The sequence below is a fragment of the Urocitellus parryii genome, chromosome 3, assembly GCF_045843805.1.
Source record: "Urocitellus parryii isolate mUroPar1 chromosome 3, mUroPar1.hap1, whole genome shotgun sequence".
NCBI classification, from domain to species: domain Eukaryota; kingdom Metazoa; phylum Chordata; class Mammalia; order Rodentia; family Sciuridae; genus Urocitellus; species Urocitellus parryii.
In genome coordinates, this window is record NC_135533.1 from 216899447 (window position 1) to 216919849 (window position 20403).

The window sequence follows — 20403 nt, forward strand, 5'->3', positions numbered from 1 at the left end:
ACCAGGACGCAGGAGCCATGGTTTTCTGGGATGGTTTATTGAGGAAAGGGGGCTCAGTCCTTCTTGGCAGCTGCCTTTCTCATGGCGGCCAGGACGTTGCTCAGCTCCTCTCGCTTCCTCTTGGCCCGGATGTGTGTTCCCACCTGTGCGGCAAGAAGGCCACCCATCAGCCTGCGCCCCGGGGCCCCTCGCGGCGCACCCCCGTTAGCAGCCCACCTACCCTTTTCTTGATGAACTTGAGGGCCCGTTTGTCCTTGGAGACCTTGAGCAGCTCCATGGCCCGACGCTCGTAGGGGGCGAAGCCACACACCTCGCGGATCATGTCCCGCACGAACTTGGTGTGCTTGGTCAGGCGCTGGGGGCAGGGCGGCCGTCAGGGCGGGGCCGGGCCGGGGCGCACCCGGCCCCTGCACTCCAGCCCTCAGCCTGCCTGCCCCCGGCTGCCGTCCACAGTATCGCGACACGGGACGGCGGTCCCCGGCCCAGGGCCCATGCCCGCGGCACACACCCGAGCCTCGCGCCGACGCGGTCCGCCAGGGCTCGCGCCTCTGCCCGGAAGGCCCCGCCGCTCCCAGCACTCACCCCTCGGCGGCGGCTGTGCCTCGGCTTGCTCACGTTCTTGGTCACCTTGTGGCCCTTGTTGAGGCCTACGGCCATGGGGTAGCGCAGAGCCATGGCTGCGGGAGGCGATGGGGAGAAGGGCTGGGGTGAGTCCCGGCAAGGCGCCCGCCACCCCGCGCCGCGGCTTCCTCGGGCACGCTCGCCGGGCCCAGCCACCCTCCAACCCGCCCAGCGGGCCTGGGGGCCCGGATGGCGAAGGATGAAGAGTCAGGCGCGAACGAACTCACCTGCTGCTCTCCAATGGCTCCCGGAGCGGAAGGGCCGGCGCCACACGGAACTCTGGGATATCTACTCGCTGCTGGAGGCGCAGACCAGAGAGGCAAGAACAACGCGCGCGCCCCCTGGCGTCCGGAGGCTCCCTGAGCATGCGCGTTGACCCCGGGACCAGCGGACGTGGTGGTGGTGCCTCAAAGGCCGCAGAGTTCGAAGCTGCAGCCTGTTGGTTAACCCGGACATAGCAACCTCACCTCCCAGGCCCCCCAGTTTTTCCATATGTAAGGTGGCACGAAAAAACCTCCATCAACGGGTTTATTGATTTCATGAAGGGAGTGGTCACAGTGCCTCCTGGTGGCATTTGACGTGACGTAAGGTCGTGCTGGGATGATGCCAGGCCGAGGGATGCCTGCTGAACAACCTTGAATCAGGTGGTGGAAACAACAAGATCTGGAAGTTCTGATTTCCGCGCCCCTTTTACCCCTTCTTCTGTCAATCTTACTTGTCTCTAAGAGACAGCCTCAGTTTGGGACTGGTGTGACGAGGACAGTCTTTCTTGGACAGAGCCCTGGACAGCCCACAGTAGCAGCTTTTTGTAACATTGTATCCATGCCAGTTATTTTTTACAATTGCTTTAGACCAGCAGCACTGGCTTTCCATTTTGAGGAGCGTCCGTTTTTAATTGACAGATGTGCAGCTGTGGCCCTCATTAGCCCAACCTGCCTAAGCTACAGCGTCATCCTCAGAATGGGAACAACTGTAAGACCAAACTCCAACAGCGAGGCCCAAGATCCTTGACCTCAAGGGCGTGGGGCCCGGTTACACTATTGCTGACGCTGCAACCAAGTCCTGCAGGTCCATCAGTGCCCCTGCCTCTCCCACTGACTTCCTGAGGGGAGCCCATCCTGTCTGTCTCCATTTCTCCACCTACAAAACAGGTTGATAGTTCTAGCCCCTCTCCCGGCTCCGGAAGGCAAAAGGAATTTGAGTAATAGATATATGTACATAAGCAAGGGAAGACCTTTTATTATGAAACGGGAGGCTGAGTCTAGCCCAGAATATGCTCTTCTCCTCTTCTTCCCACCTGGCCATCAGGTGGACCGCAGGTGTCAAGAGTACCAGAGACCCTAGCTGGGGGTGGGAAATGCTCCCAGTTGGAATAGTGGAAATCAACTGAGACTCAGAGGCTCCCAGAGGTGACTCAGGGCATCCACCTCAGGCGACCTGGGGAGGGAGCATCACTTTTCTGGAGACTGTTTCTTATTTGCACAGTGGAAGCAATGATCACATGTCACCAGTGACCTCCAAGAACCCCAAGTCTGGGCTGCTGCCTTCCAAGACTGAGGGGGTGCCGAACACCTGCAGTTTGTTTCCAGGTGCCCGCAGATATTCTGTTTGGCTTTTGCCCTGATGACTCCATCTTGGACTCCGGCCACCCTCTCGGAGGTGTCTTTGTTAGTGTCCCGACTCCAGGAACAGCTGGATGGTACCCCCCCGTCTGGGAAGACAGGAGCCCCAGGGGACTCAGGCTGCAACTGCAGAGATGTTGAGGTCCTGGCGAATGAACCAGGCCCTCGGGTGCGGCAGCCAGCCTCGCAGCAGACAGAGCAGGTGCAAGCGCCACGGGTAGAAGACACAGGAGGCTCGTGTAGCACCACCTCGGATCACAGCCAGGGCCGCCTTGGGTCCCGGGGACGCCTTGGCTCTCATGAAGCCCCTAGGGAGGGAGATGGTAGGGACTGCGGTGGGTTCCCACGGCATGCAACCGATGGTTCCCTGCTCACACCCAGGCCTCACCTGACTCCCTCCACAGTGGAGGCCGGATCCCGGAGGCCCAGGACGCACATGGTGATGGCCACATTCACGTCCTGAACATCCAGCTCCCTCCGCAGGGAGCCGAAGAAGCTGTCCAACGCGAACTTGGCCGCTGAGTAGGGGGTGGAGAAGGACACGGGCACACGGCCTAGGGGCGCAGGAGGGCAGCTGCTGAGGGGCCACAAGATGCTCCTCTTCTTCCAGGGAGCAGTCCCGCCCCTCCGCTTCTCCCGCACGAAGCCCGTCCTCTCCAAGCCCCTCCCCCAAGAGCTAGAGCCACATTCACGCACCGAGCAACGTGGACACCACCACCAGCGAGCCCTTGCTGTCAGTCAGGCTGGGCAGCGCCAACTTAGTCAGTTGCACATAACTCAGGAAGTTCACCTGCAGGCGGCGACGGCGAGTCACAGGGCAGAGGCGGGGCCCGGCCCGACGGGCGGGGCCCGAGGACACAGGTGGAGGGGTACGGGCTCCATACTAGGGCGGAGCCAAGGCCAGGAGGGGCGGAGCCTAGGACCCAAAGGGACGGGGCCCGGACGTCCCCCGGGAGGAGCCGAGGAGGGAGGAGCGCCTTTGCACGCGGGGCGGAGCCCTGGGCTGGGATGGGTGCGCTCGGGAGGAGGGCAGGGCGAGAAGGGGCAGGGCCGCTGGTTTCGGGGAGCACCTGCACGAGCCAGTGCGTGGCCTGGGCGCTGCGGGCTTGCATGCCGGCCGGAAGGCCGCCGAGGTGGTTCAGCACGAGGTAGTCCAGACCCCCTGGCCCAGAAATGCTGGTCAGCGCAGGGCTGGCCCGAGGCCCTGCCCGCTGGGCTGTACGAATCCCCGCCCCGCCCCGGGTGGGGTTCTGTCCGGAGCGCCGAGGTCCTCGCGGCAGGTAGCACCCCCCACCCGGGAGACCAAAGCATTTCTCTCCTGGCGTCCGGCAAGTTTTCGCCCCTGGGAGTGGGCCTCGCCCCCTAGTGGTGAGCCTCCATCCCCGGCTGCGCCCCAGGCCCCAGACACCCGCCCCCACGGCACCCCACCCCAGTTCCGCCGACCCTGAGGCTCAGGCCAGGGTACCCTGCTCCAGACTCCAGGCCCCGCCCCTCACCCAGCTTGTCCAGCGCAAACTGCACCACGCGCTCGGGCGCCTCGGGGGAGGCCATGTCCGCGGCGATGTAGAAGACCTTGGGGGCGCCCAGCTTCCGGCAGTTCCCCACCACCTGGGGGGCCAGAGCTGCCCGTGGGCCTCTCCTCCCCAGCCGCCCCCCCTGCCGGCCACACGGAGGATCCCACCTGAAGCCCCGCCTCTATTCTGAGCTCAGGTCCCAAGGGCATCCTTCTCAAGGCTTCACACTGCGGCTAAAAAGAGCCGCGCACCAACACCCAAGTCCCCGGGGGCTCCACACACGTTGATTTCCGGCTTCTCTCGGGCATCCCCCCAAGCACTAACAGCTGTTGCTAAGGAGGGCCCCTGGCCTTTGGGTTGGAGACCCTGGCCATCAGCAAGGCCTTCCTGAAGGGCACTTCCTGCTTTCCACTCCTTCACTGTGCTCAGCGCAACCCAGAACCCAAGGGAAGGTCTGTGTCTCCATTTTGCAAATAAGGAAACTGGCTCAGAGAGGTTAGGCGACTTTCCCGAGGAAGCCCATTACAGAAGTTCAAACTTAGGTCTTCTTTCTCCTCACAAGCCCCCAGCCATCCATCTGGAAATGGGGTGGCTCACCTTCTGCAGGAGGGCCTCGGCCTGGGCAGTGAGCACCAGGTGGGAGCCCAGGCGGGCGTAGTGATAGGCCAGCTCCTCACCAACACCAGCGCCGCCCGCAGCCCCGGTCAGCAGCACGCGGGCTCCCTGGAGACGGGCTGCAGTGAGCAGGGGGTCAGGCAGGGGCAGGGCAGAGCCGGCGGGATTCCTCCCTCCCCACACCCTGGGCGCTCACCTGGCTCAAAGTTGTCGTCCCAGTAGTAGGCGGAGAACAGGGCCCCCAGCCCCGTGAGGAGCAGCACCTTCATGGCCTGGGGGCCTGAGCCGGGAGGGGCTGGCCGCAGCCACACCTGTTTGGTGGGCCTTCATTTGATGAGCATCTGGTAACACTGTGGCCCTGGACCTGCCCCTCCTCTCCCCCTCCATGGCGACCACTAGGTCCAGCCCCCCACTATCCTCCACCTGAACTCGGGACACTTTTCAGTGACCCCACTTCTCAAAGCCACCCAACAGGCAGATCGCAGCTTCCCTCCCCTTTGATGACTCTTTCATTGAGGACAAAAGCCAGAATCCTGATGACCAAAAAGCTGTGTGGACAGGATCCTTCTCCCCTCTGCTCCACTCCACTAGCCTCTTCTCGGTTCCCCAAACCGGCCACAGCCAGGCGCCACCCTGCCTCAGGACCCCTGTGCTGGCACTGCCATCGGCCTCTTGCTTCTTTCAAGTCTCAGCACAAGAGTGACCTCCTGTAGAGATGCCCTACCCTGAGCCGCCTCCCTAGAGCTGCTGCAGCCGCCCCCTCCCTGACCCCGTCTTCCTCCCCACCTCCGCACTTGTCCTGGCCTGGAAGCACGTTCCTGTGTTCACTGCCCCCTCTCCCCCCAGAGGGTCACACCTTGAGGGCAGGAAGAAGAGCGACAACGGCTTCTGTGTTCCTCCCTGTAGGGCTGGTTGGTTTTTGGTACTGAGCCCCAGCCCCAGCCCTTTGATGTTCCCCTCTCTGAGCCAGGGTCTCACTGCATGGCTCAGGGCCTCGCTAAGTTCCTGGGCTGCCTTGAGCTCGCCAGCCTCCTGCCTCGGGGTCCTGAGCCACTGATTAGAGGTATGGTCCACTGCACCTGGCTGTTGGTCCTCAGTACCCAAAGCCATGCCAGGTATACAACATGTGCTCAGTAGACCCTAGGTTGACATGGAGTGCTATGGGGAATGGATAGGCAAGAGCTGGAGGAGTCCAGAGAGACAGGTCTGTCTGGAGACACCAGAGGGCTGGACACTTGGGGATGGGTGGACACAGAAGTGCCCCTCATGGGGTGAAGACATGCCTTCAGTGTGGGGGAGAAGGAGGAAGAGGGCAACAAGCCAGATTCCTCACGTTCTGGGGACCACGGTCTCCCACAAGCCCATCCAACCTTGGGGTTGCTGTCCTCTGAAGTCCACGGGACAAGGACGGGGGTCTTCACAAATCCAGAAGCTGCGAGGGCGGGGAGCGGCGGGATGATGGGTTGGGGGAACCGGATCTCCGCTCCTCTCCCTAATTTCCCGCCCCCTGGAGCCAGCCAGAGGGGTCTCTGGAAGGCATCCTGGCCGAGCCCCTTGCAGCTGCAAGCCTGTCCAGGGCTCCCCCTGCCCCAGAGGGCCCAAAGCCCTCACCACGGGCCACGCGGGTCTGGCGCTGCCCACCCATCACCCCACCGCCTATCTCTGCACCTTTGGGTGCTCAGAGGAGCGGATCCCCCAGCCGTCCCAGCCAGGGCCACCAAGCCCGACACGCGCTTCCACGTCTCACTCCCAGGGACTGGGCACGAAGCGCCCCGAGGGGCTCCTCCCACCCCTGGTCCAGCAAAGGAGGCGGGTGCAGAGGGACAGGCAGGCGGGCCGGTGGCGGGTGGAGACGGGGGCCTGGCAGCCGGGACGCAGCGGGCGGAAGGGGCACCAGACCTGGCAGAACGCACGGGCGCCGCGACCGCGCCCGGCCTCGCTTCCCGCCGGGACAGGGGGGCGTGAGACCCCTGCGTGTCCCCAGCCGCGCACTCACCCCCTCGGGCCTCAGTTTCCCCGCCGCCAGCGGGGCCGGGGTCCGGGCGTGAACGACCCTCGGGCCTACCTTCCCGGCGGCGCTCGGCCGGACCCCGACCGCGCCCCCTCCCGTAGGGCGGGGCCACGTGACTTCGAGCCCACCTCCTATGGGAGGGGACGTGAGCGGGACTCCGCGCCCCGGCGTTGCCAGGCAACGGCCTCCGCCGGGCTCTCCCGCTCGCCGCCGCCCCGAGCCCGGTCACGTGCTACGGGCCCGCCTCTCTCGAACTAGCCTCGCGTTGCCGTGACGACCGCTTTCTAGACGTGCTCTTCCAGTCATTTGCGCCGGCTCGGGATCCCTCGTGATTCGACATCTTTCTGGGTCACCTCAGGCTTCACTCCAGACCCCTGAGGCCTCTTACCCCTGGGTCCGGCCGCACTACATTTCCCAGAGAGCTGTGCGGCGGACGAGTCCTGAATTTCCCAGAGGCCCCTGCGGAGGAGCCTGAGGCGAAACAAGACACCACTCCCAGAGGGCTTTGCGGCAGACGAGGAGGACTACGCTTCCCAGAGGCCTGTGCGGCACCGAGACCGGAAGCGGCGGGCGAGTGCAGTGTCCTTGCGCGCGGAACGGAGCGACCATGGTGTCGCGAGTGTGGTCGGTGATGAGGTGCGTGGGGCTTCGGGCGGGCCCCCTCCTGCGGGCTCCTACTCGGCCGGTTCTCCGAGGTGTCAGTCCCCTCTCCCTGGCCGACGTAGGGAATCGGACTCTTTGGGACGGGCCTCGCCGGGTCGCGGTCGCCTCCCGCTTCCTCCTGGCGATCCCTGGTCGCTCGGCTCACTTGCCCGAGAGCTCTCCAAGCTTCAGCTGCCGCGTCTGTGAAACGGGAGTGCCCAGGGAATCCTACCGTTCGCGTTTGTCCCGAGGTTAATGCTCCCAAAGCAGCGAGTGACATACGGGAAGCGCCCTGCGACACTTAGAAAAAAACCAGCGGCTTGCCCGCCGAGAGCCCACCCTGGGCAGGAAGGCTCCCGACAGGTTAGGTGTCTCAAGTCTTCACTGTCCCTTGCACTCTGAGGGACCTTGAATAACCCCAGTGACCATTTTCCTGCCTCATTTTCCAGTTGCAGTGGCCCTGAGTGGCTCTGCTTTGTGCAGTGAGAACTCAGTGCTGTAGCACCTTTGGGCTCTCAGGGTGCCCTTCGTTTCCCCAGCTAGCTGTCAGGCCACATGAGTGTCATCTGGACTGGGAACCCCCCAGGAGGGTCACATTCCTCGTGGGTGGCCAGCAGTACACAGTGAGCTCCTTTCCCTGCGGCAGGTTCCTCCTCAAAGGCAGTGTGGCTGGTGGTGCCACCTACCTGGTGTATGACCAGGATCTGCTGGGGTCCAGTGACAAGAGTGAGGCCGCCCTGCGGAAGGCCGAGGAGGTGGTGCCCCCTGCCTTGCACCAGTTCAGCCAGTACGTGTCCCGGCAGACAGGCCTGCAGATACCACAGGTACGGCTGGGAGTGCGTGTGGCTCTGGGGTGGCCTCAGTCCTCCAGCCTGGCTTGGTGTCCTCTGCATGCCTGGGGCTGCTGGGAGGCAGAGCCCTTCCCTGTTCCCCAGGCTCTGCTCCTTTTTCCCCCAGCTCCCAGCCCCTCCAAAGATCAACTTTCCCATCCGCGAGTCCTGGAATTCAGGTAGGCCCTGTGCCTCTGCAGAGTGTGGCCCATGGCACCCCAACATGGCTCCCCTCCTGGCTTCCTGGCCCTTCTTTCCTGTCATCCTTCCTCCTGTCTCCCATGGATCTAAAAGAGGCGAAGGGGTGGGGATTCTGGGGAAATGGAGGGGGGTAGAGCCTCCCGGGAGGGCGGGGCTGTTGCCTGGTAGAATGGGGGCAGGTGGCCAGGGCCACACTGAGCCAGGCCCTGCCCTGCATCTGCTTCAGTTGCCTGTTGCAAGTTTGGGGCTTCCCTGGGGCGCGGCTGAGGCTAGGGGCTGGAGCCTCACAGCGGCCTCCCCCCCCCCCCCCGCCCCCTCAGGCATCATCAAGGTGATGTCCCTGCTGTCTGCGGTTCCCTCCAAGGCCCAGGAGTACTCCAGGGAGGGCTGGGAGTACGTGAAGGAGCACATCAAGTAGGAGTTGCAGAGGCTGTCCACCTGCGGACCTGGGCAGGGTGCCGGGGGCTCCCGATTCCCGACTGGGACCCCACGCCAAGGGCAGCTCCCAGCCTTGCTGGCCCAATAAAGGACTTCAGAACTGTTCTGCCACCTGTGTGCTGCCGGGGTCACGGTTGGGCCTGAGCTTCTGGCTCCTCCTAGTGGTTCCTTGAGGCTGGACCTTGTTCTCAAGCTGGTTTACTCCTTTGCTGTCATGGACTGTCAACCTGATGTGGGGCGTCACGGTGGACAGCTGGTCCTGGTCAGGAAGGTCGAGCCTGTGCAGGGGCTTCATGATCCCGGCTGACTGAGCCTAGGGAATCAGTCTAAGGGGCTCAGTCAGTGAGCACCCACATGCCACCCACAGGAGCCCCAAGGCCACTGATTCGCTTGCTTAGCCCCTTGGGTCCTAGTCCAGTCCTGGTCTCCTGGCCACCACCGTCAGCCACTCTCTCTCTGACAACCTGGTAATTCCTGAGCGCCCAGGCCTGTGGGCCCTGTGCCTGAGGGACGTCCACCAGAACCCAGGCCCTGCCTCCTCTCCCAAGTCTCCCTTGTTCCTGGGGACACTGTGTTGGCTGCCTGTGCTCTGTGCCCCCACAGGACGGAAGCTCCAGCAAGGTGGGTCTGTCTAAGGCTCCTGGGAAGCCCCTGGTACCCAGCCACAGAGTGTGTCCCCATGGCTCGTGACGGCAAGGAATCAGTGTCAGGAATCCAGAGAGCAGTTTCCCTGGGAGGAGACAGCCTGGGTGGGAGTCGGATTCCTTCCCAGGATGCTGTGCCAGGACAGGGAGCAGGATCCCCATTCCTAGGAGTTTCGGGGAGCAGGCGAGAGAGCTCAGCAGGGGACAGATATTAGAGGTGAAGGGAGCAGAGGACTGGGCAGCTCTCCAGGCTGTCTGACTGGCCTGAGTGGGGAACAGGGCAGGGTGTGGCTGGGAATGCCTGGGCAGGGGACGGGCATCCCATAGGTCCTGTGCCACTGAGACCCAGGAATGGGGACTCCCTCACTTCCTCATTGGGAAGCCACATGGCTCCTTGTGCCCCTCTTGTCCTTGATAGCCCTTGGTGAGGGTGGAATGAGGGGGATTGGCGAGGATCCCCGTCCCCTGGTGCTGTGGAGGAAGAAACCCATGCCCTGCCCGGCCTGTCTACCAAGCCCTTCCAGCAGCCCTGGGAAGGGACAGGCTCCCAGGCCTGTTCTACCAATGACGGGACCTGCCTGGCCAAATGCAAAACCTCCTGTCACTTGCAGCCCAGGCGGTGAGCCACATCGCATACCTCACACCCAAGGTGTCCTGGTGTTTGACCAGGATCTGCTGGGGCCTGGCCTGGTGCTCAAGATGCCTGGGTTGTGCCAGGTGGCAGCCATTGCTTCAGGTGGCCCCAGAGTTCAGTGGCTGTCACAGAGGGGGAGGAAGCCTGGCCAGGAGGGGACTCGCCAAGGTGCTCCTGCCCTGTGTCACAGCTGTTAGGGGCCCAGTGCTGACCCCCCACCACGTATTTTTTTATTGGTGCGCCATAGTTGGACATACTGGTGGCATGTGTTAGGTATTTGTGCCTGCACGCAGTAGAACAATGTCATTCCCCTGTTTTTTCCCTTCCCGCCCCCCCTGTGATGCGAGTCCCCAGCAGAGCTGATGGGAAAGCTGACCAGCCTTTGGAGGCCGCTGATGGCCCCTGTGGGCCCTTCACCCCCATCCAAGCCGCCGAGTCCAACAGCTCGGGCACTCTGGTGGTCCAGTGTGCCCTGGGCCACGTGTGCAGGCTGGGGTTCCAGGGGGCAGGCGTGGACGCCCGCCAGCCAGGCAGGGCTGGAGCCCCTGCCAAAGGCTGAAGGCTGGGGTCCTCGGGGCTCCCCTTATCGTGAGAAGGTGAGAGGCAGCAGTGGGTGGGGGACCACCAGCACAGGCACCAGGAGGGGCCGCCTGTAATCAAGGCCACCCTGTTTGAACTGGAGGCTGAGGATGTGGTGGGTGCTCACCCGCAGGTGGGCCCGTCGTCCTTGTGTTCCCGCCCACCAAAAAATCATAGCTGAGTTCTGCTTCCAGCAAATGCACACTGCCTGGGTATTCAAAGGAAGGCCGTGAGGGGACTTAGGGTTAGGTTAGGCTGAGACAGGAGGATTGCAGATTTGAGGCTAGTCTCAGCAATTTAGTGAAGCCCTAGCAATTTAGCAAGACCCTGTCTCAAGATAAAAAAATGGATAGGACCTGGTGCAAGGGAGAGGGTGGCGCATGCCTGTCATCCCTGCTGCTGGGGAGGCTGAGGCAGGAGGATCAAAGCCAGCCTCAGCAAAAAGTGAGGTGCTAAGCAACTCAATGAGCCCTGTCTCTAAATCAAGGACAAACAGGGCTGGGGATGTGTGCTCAGTGGTCGAGTGCCCCTGCGTTTGATCCTCCTCGGCACCAAAATAAATAGAAAGTGGGACAGTCTTCACGGAGCCGCCCGCCTGGACTTCCTGTTGACGTCCACACGACCACCTTCTTCACTGGAGCCAGTGGCTGTTGGCAGAGCCACCAGTGCTTTGGAGATGAGGGGACCCAGAATGAGGCGAGCCCCACTGTCGTCCTTGCCTCTGCTGCTTCCTGTCAGGCCCAGGCTGGGCCAAAGGGCTCGCCACCTTGCAGCTCCAGGTGTGTCCCGCACGGCCGCCGCCTGCTGCTGGTGTAGCCTTCTCCACAGCCTGTGCACTCAGGCTGGCCCTCTGCTGTCTGAGCTCTTCCAAAGCAGGCAGGTCCAGAGGGTCCCCTGCCTTCAAGTGCACTGACCCCTCCGCCGGGGGGCCACTCTGGCCAAATGCCACTCTGACGATTCCCGCCTAACATCCTGGAGCAAGAGGCTTTGACCAGTCACTGCATAGGGACCTGGACGTTGCCCCAGTTCAGGAAGCTGAGGGCACGTCTTCAGACGTAGGTGTGCTGCCCATGGACAGAGCTTCGCCCACCTGTTCCTTGGTGATGTTACCCCTTGCCCTGTTTGGGACAGAATGTTCCATGGAGACACTTTGGGTGTCCCCTTCTCTTGCTCTGCCCTTGGGGGTGGCCTTCCTAGATGTCAGTCAACCTGCTGACAGCAGACATCGCGAAGCCAGACTCGGCCCCCTGAATCCTGACCCCAGCCTCATTTGAATGGCTTCTCCTCAGCACTGGCTCGCTCTTTCCGCGGACCCTTAAGGTCAGAGGAGCCGTCACAGGACCCAAAGAAAAAGGTCTCTGTGGGTTGTTTGGTGCTGCCCAGTTCCCCTGGAGAGCGGCTTGTAAACCCCGTGGGCGTGGCCTGCAGGGAGCTCAGTGTCCACAGCACCAGCCCCGTGCAGGTGAGCCACAGGAGGAGGCCTTCCCTCACCAGAGGTGGCTGTGTACCGTGTCCTCGGGATGGGACTTCATGGCACCACAGAGCAGCCGATGCCCTTCCAGTGGTTCTCTAACACCAACAGGGTCAGTAGACACAGCTGGGACACCGCGACCCAGCAACGCACACAGTGGGACTCACAGGTACAAGCGCTGCCAGGTGCATCTCTACTGGAGACACTTGGTGGCACAGCTGTGTTCAGCCACCCAGGTGTGTTGTGGTGGCCCAGCACCCTGTCTCGCCGCTCCCCTTTCCAATTTAAGGCTCCCTGAGCTCCCTCCCACGGACACTGGAAACTCGACACTACCACCAGCTGTGCTGGGTGACAGCAGGCCACCCCCTGGCGTTTCTGTCAGCTGGACCTACTTCTGGAGGATTGGTGCCCAAGTAACTCAGACGCTCCTCCCCAGCTGGATTAAACTGCGTTAAATTCATGTTTTCAATGTCATTTGCTTATTCCTTTCCTGGGCAGGCGGCCAAGTCCCACCTGCCTGGATCTGGGCGGGTTCCTGGCATGGCTGCCAGGGATGGAGCTCAGTCACCAAAACCGCTGAGCCTGGGCGAGGGAGGGACAAGATGGCCCTGCCGACCCTGTGAGCCCTGCACCTCTGCATGGGCTTTGGCAAGTCCCTCGGCCCCACAGCCCCACCCCCTGCCCTTCACTGGCAGAAACAGAAGCCACACTTTATAAATGAGTAAAGGGCATGTGAACAGAAACACCTTTATTACAAAAAACAAAACAAAAAACAAAAAACAATTCACATTGTATTGAGCTACAATATGGCAGCAGATAAAAAAAATGGTTTGTACACGGTTTAAGAGAACTCCTAACAGAACATACTCTGGCCACGTGACAGGAACACAGGATTCAAATTACTTAGTAGCGGCGAGTGAAGCGGGCATCGCTGGGCCTGCTGCCCCGGCTCTGTCCTCCGAACCCGCCCTGCATCCCTCCACGCGGGATCACGTGGCCCCGGGAGGCCCCGCCTGGGGCAAAGCTGCCTCGCCTAGGAAGAAGTCAGGATCTCGGGTCTGGAGCCCTCCCACAGGCCGTGGCCGTTCCCAAGCCCCACTCTGTCCTGGGACTGGTGGGCCCAGGAAGGGTAGGCCCCCTGCGACTGCCCAACCCCGCCTGAGCCCCTCCTGAGCCGCAGCCCTCTGACCTGGTGTCCCACTCAGAAGGCAAGGGGGCTAGCTGGGGATTTTAAATTGTCACCCTGGCAAGCCATCATGCAGAGAAGGAACAGGTGGAGCATCCCAGCAAGAGTCTCAAGTGTCACCGACCACCACCTTACCCTGACATGCCGCCCCGGTTCATCATGTGGCCAGGCCCCGAGTGACCAGACATGCTCCTCTCACCACCTGGAAGAAAGGCCGAGCGAGGTCACACGGGCATCGGTGCTACAGCACTCGGGGCCTCCACTCCTCCCGCTTCCCCCGCCCTCCAGGCCTCACCACTGAGGCACCTGCGTAGCCAGGAGCTGGCAGTCCCCGCGCCCTCACTGCGTCAGGTGGGGAGGACCTCGGACACCCCCTGCACAGTGCCTATCCAGACCCCCAGAGCACCTCCAACCGCCAGCTCCAGGTGGCCTGAGGGGCCGGAGCCCCAGGGCAGGCGCTCTCCTCCCTGTCCCGGGTCTCCACCCACCAAGTCACTCCTTACCTTGCCACCGCTTGTGGTCCCGGTCTATCATGCCCCCGTCAGCAGCTCCCTGCCAGGCCCGGTCATCCTCTAGTCTTCGGCCATGATCCCCCCAGTCACGTCTGCCCCTTGGAAAAAGAGATCTCTGATCTGGAGTGTCCCCTTCTCTGGCTTCCACCCTAATGGCGGAGGTGGACGCTGAGAGTGGGTCCAGCGTTGTCCTCTCAGCTGGGGGCGTTCCCATCCCTGTGTCCCAGGAGCCGCAGGAAGGACATGGGTTCAGCCGGCAGCTGCTCAGTGGGCTCTGGGGCTCCCTGAACTACGGCCAGCTGCCTGGGCCTGGCCCTCTCCACCTGGTGGCTCACCCCAGTGACTGAGTGGCCCTGGCGAGACAGGTCTGTCTTGCCAACTGAGAGGCCCGGGACAGGCAGAGCAGGGGGAACAAACCTGGGGGGAGGGGGCAGCCCTCGGCCTTCGCTCATTCTCTTGTCAGAGCCATAGCCCCACCCATCGCGGGAGTCGCGGCCATGGCGCTCCGGACCTCCGTGGCGCTCAGGGTAATGCTGGACATCAGAGAGAGAGGACGAGAGGAAAGCTTTGGTCATCAACTCCGCCCAAGGCCTTATGGGCGACAAAGCTGGTGATGACAAGGGCATTACCCAGGCCCCTGCCCGGGGGGGCTCGCAGGTGCGCAGGGCCACCTCACTCACCCCACACAGCTGCACCCCCTCATCTCCACAGGCCAGAAAAGCCGTGGCCCGGGTTGTGGCTGAAGGAAAGAGCGACTGGTGACGGCAGGCCGAGGTCCCCCAAGCAGGACGCCAGAGTTCTCCAAAGGACTCTGAGCAGAGGCCTGGTGACTGCCCAGCACCCAGAGCAGTCGAAGAGGTGAAGAGGACACTCACCAGCTCTCCCAGGCCTCCCCCTTCATCCCCGGGCACCGTGGCTGCACCTTCCTTTCTCCAAGTGCCCTCCTCCCAGCGGAGGAGGTAACAGCCACGCGCCCCTTTCCTTATTTCACGATCATGGTGGCTACCCAGGAAAATGTTACGGGCACGGCGGCACCAGAGGGGCCCTAACCAGTGTGTGCCAAGGCACAGGGGCAATCCCCGCCACTCTCCTGGCCTCATCTCCCAGAGCCTCAACAAGCCGAGACCAGGGGCTTCACCGTGGACAAGCCAGGGCACACCCACGGTGCGTCCTGCCACAGTCAAGGACAGCTTCCAACACGGGCTCCAGAAAACACTGCTCCCTCCCTAGGCGACCCCCAGGACACACTGATCACAACACACGCACCAGCCCACAGCTTAGACAGCTTCACTGAATTTTTGAGAAAACATTTGAATGACGTTTTATCAACATATCTACCTACCTACACCAGGGGCACGTACCTGCTGAGCCACACCCCCCACTTATTTTCATTTTGAAATAGGGTCTCACAAAGTTGCTGAGGCTGGTCTTGAATGTGGGATCCTCCTGCCTCAGCCTCCCAAGCTGCTGAGATTACGGATGTGGGCCACTGCACCTGACTCAATAACCTTAAGTTTTAAGGCGCGAAAGTGGACAAATCATTTACTACAAAGTAAAAGACTTACTGTTGAGACCTACTTCTCTACTATTTAGCCATTTCCACTTCTCCTGCAATTTTAAAATCAAACCAGTATTTTTTTTTTGTCCAACCAAACCCCCTAAGAGCTCAACAACAGCCCAAGTTCTGAACTAGTTTTCTCTTTCTGTGACCTTTTCTTGGGAGCCAAACACCACCCCATGCTGCTAGGGCAGCACTGCTCCCTTCTGCAGGCCTGGGCATGTGAGAAACACTGTCAGTTTCGGGAGGACGTCGTCTACTAACCCCACGGAAAGCAGCTGGTCATGACCAATGGGAACTATCCACACGTACGACAAGGTGTGCGCAACACCTCGCCTAAATCCTCTGCCTTATGTGGGAGGAATAATCACCCCCATTCTGTAGCCAGAGGAACAGACTCGGCAGATAGGGTGTCACCAGAATGTGACCCGGTTCTGTCTAGATTCCAGAGTGTGGATGTGTGGCCACTGTGTTCTAGCTGTCCCGGGGAAATCAGAAGACCAGCTTGTGGTGCTGTTGCACAGAAGGTTTACCCCCAGGAACCAAGAGGAAGTAATCCTGTAAGGACACCCCAGTGTAAGCCAGGAGGCTAGCTGTCCTCAGTCATGCTGAGACACCAAAGAGGGGACAAGATGGGACAGCGAGGCACAGCTCTGTCAAGAACACGCCATGGGAAGAGACACAACTCGCAGGGCATCTCCTCTGCCATAAGCACCTCCTGAACTCCCCCTTCCCCCATTTCTTCCAGTAAAGCGCCCCAAGGTGCAGGGCCCTGGTGGGAATTCTCCACCTAGAAGCCGACAGAACTGAGATGACTGCGCGCTCTCTCCTCTTGGGACTGGGCATTTTAAGAGTCCTTTGTGTGATTTGGTAACAGTCCTTTACTAGACGTGTCTTTTGCCAACACTTCTTTCGGTTCACAGCTTGTTTTCTCTTAAGGATCCCACATTAATTTTTTTCTTTTCCTTTTTTATTTGTACCAGGGATTGAACCCAGGGGATTTTACCCAGAGCCACATCCCCAGACCCCTATGTTTTTTGAGGTCTTGGGACCTTACTGAGTTGCTGAGGCTGGCCTTGAAATTGTGGTCCTCCTACCTCAGCCTCCTAGTTGCTGGGGTTAGAGTCAGCGCCCCCGCCCCCAGTTTATTTTTCTAATGGGATAAACCTGCAAAAAGAACAAGTACGGACCGAAGACTTGGCTGTTTCCAAGGCTTAGTGGCAGCCCGAGCTGTCCGAGTGTGCCCTGGGAGTAGACGCAGTGGCTGCTGCCTCCCCAGGCCCATGGGGCAGAGGACCTTGCAACAGGAAGTGCTACTGCGCGGCTCTGCACTTTTCAGCAGCACAGGTTGGCCTGCCAGGCCTCCAGCCTAGGGAGCCTCGGCAACAGCCACAAAAGGCCTTGAGGTGATGGTTTGGAGACGTCCCGACTAAGCCCAGCAGGTCCACTAGGTCTCAAGTGGGAGGGGGGTTCTGCAGCGGGGAAGGGACTGGACTCCATGGGAACTGTGGGTACACTGTCGCTCTGACTTACCTGTCCTTCTCTTTCTCCCATCATTGACCTGGAACCTTCTCTCCTGAAAGAGACAGTTTAAACCAATCCATGAGGAAAAGAAGCTTGCTAACCAGAAGGGGCCACCCAGACCCCAGGTGGAGTGGCTGGAGCATGAGCTGCTCTGGATACAAAGTGATGGGTCATGTGGGTGCCTGGGTCAAGGAAGGCCAGTGAATGACCAGAGGGGAAAACACCCACACCACCAAGAAGGGGCAACAGGGCCACACTGACCTGTCCACGGAGTGGTTGGGGTAGCGGCCCCGGTCCCTGTGGTCGAAGTCATGGAATCGGTCCTGGCGGTTGAAATCAGAGTGGTAGCGCTCATCCAGAGCGGCCCGCTTGGCTTCTGGCCAATAGGCATCGTCCCGCCTGTGAGGGGTGCAGGACAGGATGGAAAGAGGCCTTCCCAATGACAGCCCTGTGGAGCTGGAATTAAGCCCCACGGTCCCGTCCCCGTCACATCCTGAGCGTCTCCCACACAGTATTCTTGGCTGCCTGGGCTGGGAGAGAAGAAGGGCTGTGCTGCCTGCGTGCAGAGGGCGCTCGTTTTCTCAGCAGGGCAGCCATCAGGAGGACTGTCACAGGTGACCCTGGGAACCCAACCCAATGCCACTGTGGGGAAACCAGGAAGACCTCTGTTCTCCAGAGCCCTTTCAGGAGACTCTGCCGTTGCTTCTAGCCTAAAGCTGACTTGCTGCCTCTCAAAGAGGCCCCGAGAAACCCACTGACGAATTAGTCACTCAGCGGTGGCTAAAGCAGACTCCTCTCTTAGACAAAGGCGCAGAGACCGATGGCAGCTGAGAAGGCCCTTGATGAGAGTGGCACTGGATGGCACATGGGTTCCCTTTAACCTATCCAGTGGAAGACAGAGGCCTGTGTGGACCTCAAGGGAGGCGTTTCTGGGTCCCTGGCTGCCTCCCGGTGCTCCTCCTCGTGCGCGACCTGGAGGACTGCGCACCCCTCCTGCGCCTGGGCTTGGACCTGATGCCTGGACCCAGCGCCATCTCTGCTGAGCCAAACCACCAGGGCACCCCGCTGAAGCCAGGAGGCAAGCTGAGTAGAAGCCCAGACCCGGGCTTCCTTTTGGAACAAGATTGCGGGCCTCCATGACTCTGGTGGCCAATGCCACACGTCACACCAGGACACCCAGGTGGCCAAGCTCACCGGCCATCAAGGTCGTAGGGCCTCCTCACTGCCGGCCGCCGCTCTTGCTCATAGCGCAACTCCTGCTGGCGCCGTAGCTCCTCACGCTCTCGGTGGATGCGCTCCTGCTCACGCCGGCGCTCCTGCTCCACGTGCATGCGCTCTCGCTCCAGCCTCTCCCGCTCCATGCGCTCCCGCTCCAGGCGGTGCCGATGGAAGGCCAGCCGCTCGCGGGCGATCTCCAGCCGCTCCCGCTCCTCACGCTCCCACTGAGCCTGCAGGCGCTGTTCCCGCTCGCTGCGCTCGCGCTCCCTGTGGCAGGACAGCAGGGCTGGAGTGTATGGCACCCCAGGGGGTCTCGGGCACACCCAGGGCCACGGCTCCCACTCACACTCCAGGATGCATGAGAAGCAGCGGGAGAGGTGCTGGCCACAAGGGGCTGGTGAAGCGCAGCAAGAGCCCAAGGATTCCACTCCCAGCCCTGTCCACCCCAGCCACGGAAGAGGGAGCACAGGTGTAGGACAGGAGAGGCCAGCTGTCCTATGAACTGGCCTCATTTCTTAAACATTTCCTGAAGTTCAACATGTGACACCATTTGCCACCAGCCTGATTAGTCCGTGTGAAATGGGGCTAAAGGCAGAATGGACTCTCATGCCCACACCTCCTATTTCTGCAGCAACCCAAAACCGAGGATGGGGCCTGCTCAGGAGGACAGCCCACTGTCTGCTTCTGGCAGGGACATGGTGATGTGTTAGTGCATTTCCTTCTGGTGCTAGTCTCTGCAATAAAGGTGACCCACACCTACACTGGCAGAAAAATACCACCCAGGCTTCGTTTTGTGTACTTTGAACACATCTCACCCCACCATGGGTCGCCTCTATGGATGGACGACACTCTCAGGGGAAGCAGGCCACCCTGTGTGCAATAAGGTGTGGTCTGCCAAAGCAAGGCCCCAAACGGCACAACCCTGACCCCTCGTTCACCCTTCCCTGTGCGTGGGTCCCCTAGAGGTGACAAGGAGCAGTGGATCACGTGGACCTGGAGGGCTCTGTGGCACGTGTCCGCCCCTCCTTGCCCTGGCAGAAATACCACCTCTTCACACCTCAGCCCTACACTGACACCAAGGACATGACAGAAAACAACAAAAGGTCTCCGGCGCTGCCACCATCCACCTCTCTGACCCCTGGTGAGGCTGAGCAGCACTCCCTGCGTTTCAAGGCAGGAAACCCTGCTGCCCTGCGAGGACTCTCCTTTTCTCTGGTGGCCCCGTTATTCTGACTTCTTATTCTCCTCATGTGGCCGTCCCTCCTCCGCGCACGTCCTGACTCTCGATTTCCACGGTGCAGATGCACAACTCTGACCGGGGCAAGTCCTCCTTCCCGCTGGTGAAGGACCTCAACACCGAGTCCCCCTTCACTGGTGGGAAATGCTGCTCTTTTCACGTGACTTTCCAGTCATAAAGGTCTCTTCCGTTGATTAGTTTGCCAGATAAACAGGTAAAGGCACCTGCTTCACTGCCCACCAGAAAACCTCCAGGGACAGGGCAGAAACTCCCTGCTCTTGTGCCCACCCCTTTCCCTGCCGGCCTTTTATTCATTTTTTAACTGCTCAATACAACACAGAACGACAACCCTGGGGGACCAACATTATCCCACAGTTTTCCTTGGCGCAGTTAAGAATGTGCTCACTGTTGGATCCTCCCTTCCCAGCTCCTGAGGCAAATGTGACACTATCGGCAAAACAGCATCACCGCAACAGGAAGGCAGGCCACCTAACCACCTCGCTACCTTCCACAATTCTGGGGAAGAAATGGGTGATTTGAATGAAATCCTTTGAAAAACAGCCAGAAGTTGAAAGCCAGCACACGGCAAATCCACAAATAGAAAGCCACAGAACAAAAAGGCTTAAAGCAACGTTCCACCCACTGGGAACTTTGAGGATGTCCGCTCAGGACAGGGGCATGACCACAGTCTGGGGACAGCCACATCAGTGAGTGTTCCTGGACCATGACTCACCTCCGGGACTCTGAATCTCTTGACTTCCGAGGCTCTTTGACCTTATCAAAGGACACAACGGACCGTTTCTCTCTGCTGGCCGACTTGCGATCCTGGCTTTTGGAGACCTAGTTTATCAAAGGACAAAAGTTAAGGTAGAAAAGACAACAGAAAAAAGGAGGAGCATCTGTGTCCAAAAATGAATGCAGACTCTAGGGAAGAACTCATTTGGAATGAGCAGTAAGAAGGAAGCATTCTCTCTAAAGAAATCTCGTGCCTCGAAGGTCACAGGCTTCCCTCTATGTCTAACATGACATAAACTCTTCAAACAATGATCTACTGACTCCAGCCGACAGAGCCCGAATGAAAACGAGTATTTCTCACGAAGAAATTTAAGATCAAAATGAATTTTTATACATCAATTGATGCATCCAAAATAAATCTCTTAATTTTGCACTAGATTCATAATATTCAGTGAATTAAAAAATGCAGCCAATTCTAATATGCCTAACAACTTCCTTATTTGTGTAACATTTTAATGAGAGCTACCCATCTGAGCCCTGGAATGTGTGTGTGTGGTTCTGAGGCCAGAACCCAGAGGCACTCGATCATCACTAAGCAACGTCCCCAGTCT

The 20403-nt window shown here is 60.2% G+C and overlaps 4 protein-coding genes across 12 annotated transcripts in view; 1 reads left to right on the plus strand and 3 right to left on the minus strand.

Moving 5' to 3' along the window:
- Positions 1–16: 16 nt before the first annotated feature.
- On the minus strand, positions 17–948 carry Rpl36 (ribosomal protein L36). The gene is made up of 4 exons (XM_026404388.2): positions 849–948; positions 583–677; positions 221–355; positions 17–143 (listed from the first exon to the last, which is right to left on the minus strand). The coding sequence occupies exons 2-4, from the start codon at positions 673–675 to the stop codon at positions 54–56; spliced, it is 318 nt and encodes a 105-aa protein (XP_026260173.1). The 5' UTR covers positions 676–677; positions 849–948; the 3' UTR covers positions 17–53.
- A 1291-nt stretch (positions 949–2239) lies between these two features.
- Hsd11b1l (hydroxysteroid 11-beta dehydrogenase 1 like) lies at positions 2240–6600 on the minus strand. 8 transcript variants are annotated; one of them, XM_026404382.2, is made up of 9 exons: positions 6369–6600; positions 5743–5804; positions 4569–4683; positions 4355–4491; positions 3740–3851; positions 3314–3405; positions 2940–3033; positions 2632–2797; positions 2240–2551 (listed from the first exon to the last, which is right to left on the minus strand). In XM_026404382.2, the coding sequence occupies exons 3-9, from the start codon at positions 4639–4641 to the stop codon at positions 2359–2361; spliced, it is 867 nt and encodes a 288-aa protein (XP_026260167.1). In that variant the 5' UTR covers positions 4642–4683; positions 5743–5804; positions 6369–6600; the 3' UTR covers positions 2240–2358. The 8 variants fall into 8 exon arrangements, with proteins under 8 accessions (XP_026260167.1, XP_077652734.1, XP_026260169.1 ...); XM_077796608.1 differs by lacking the exon at positions 6369–6600 and adding an exon at positions 6272–6351; XM_026404384.2 differs by lacking the exon at positions 5743–5804.
- Positions 6601–6913: 313 nt separating this feature from the next.
- Micos13 (mitochondrial contact site and cristae organizing system subunit 13) lies at positions 6914–8599 on the plus strand. Its single transcript, XM_026404369.2, has 4 exons — positions 6914–7019; positions 7672–7849; positions 7983–8034; positions 8377–8599. The coding sequence occupies exons 1-4, from the start codon at positions 6991–6993 to the stop codon at positions 8472–8474; spliced, it is 357 nt and encodes a 118-aa protein (XP_026260154.1). The 5' UTR covers positions 6914–6990; the 3' UTR covers positions 8475–8599.
- A 3956-nt stretch (positions 8600–12555) lies between these two features.
- Safb (scaffold attachment factor B) overlaps positions 12556–20403 on the minus strand; it is a 30068-nt gene continuing 22220 nt past the window's right edge. The window contains exons 14-21 of one of the 2 annotated variants that reach the window (XM_077796610.1): positions 19791–19897; positions 17797–18087; positions 16864–17001; positions 16612–16654; positions 13938–14053; positions 13512–13612; positions 13144–13210; positions 12556–12855 (exon numbers count right to left, since the gene is read on the minus strand). In XM_077796610.1, coding sequence (XP_077652736.1) covers positions 12726–12855; positions 13144–13210; positions 13512–13612; positions 13938–14053; positions 16612–16654; positions 16864–17001; positions 17797–18087; positions 19791–19897 — 993 coding nt within the window. In that variant the 3' untranslated portion in view covers positions 12556–12725. Of the gene's footprint in view, positions 12856–13143; positions 13211–13511; positions 13619–13937; positions 14054–16611; positions 16655–16863; positions 17002–17796; positions 18088–19790; positions 19898–20403 lie in introns of both variants that reach the window. The other variant, XM_077796609.1, reaches the window with a different exon arrangement.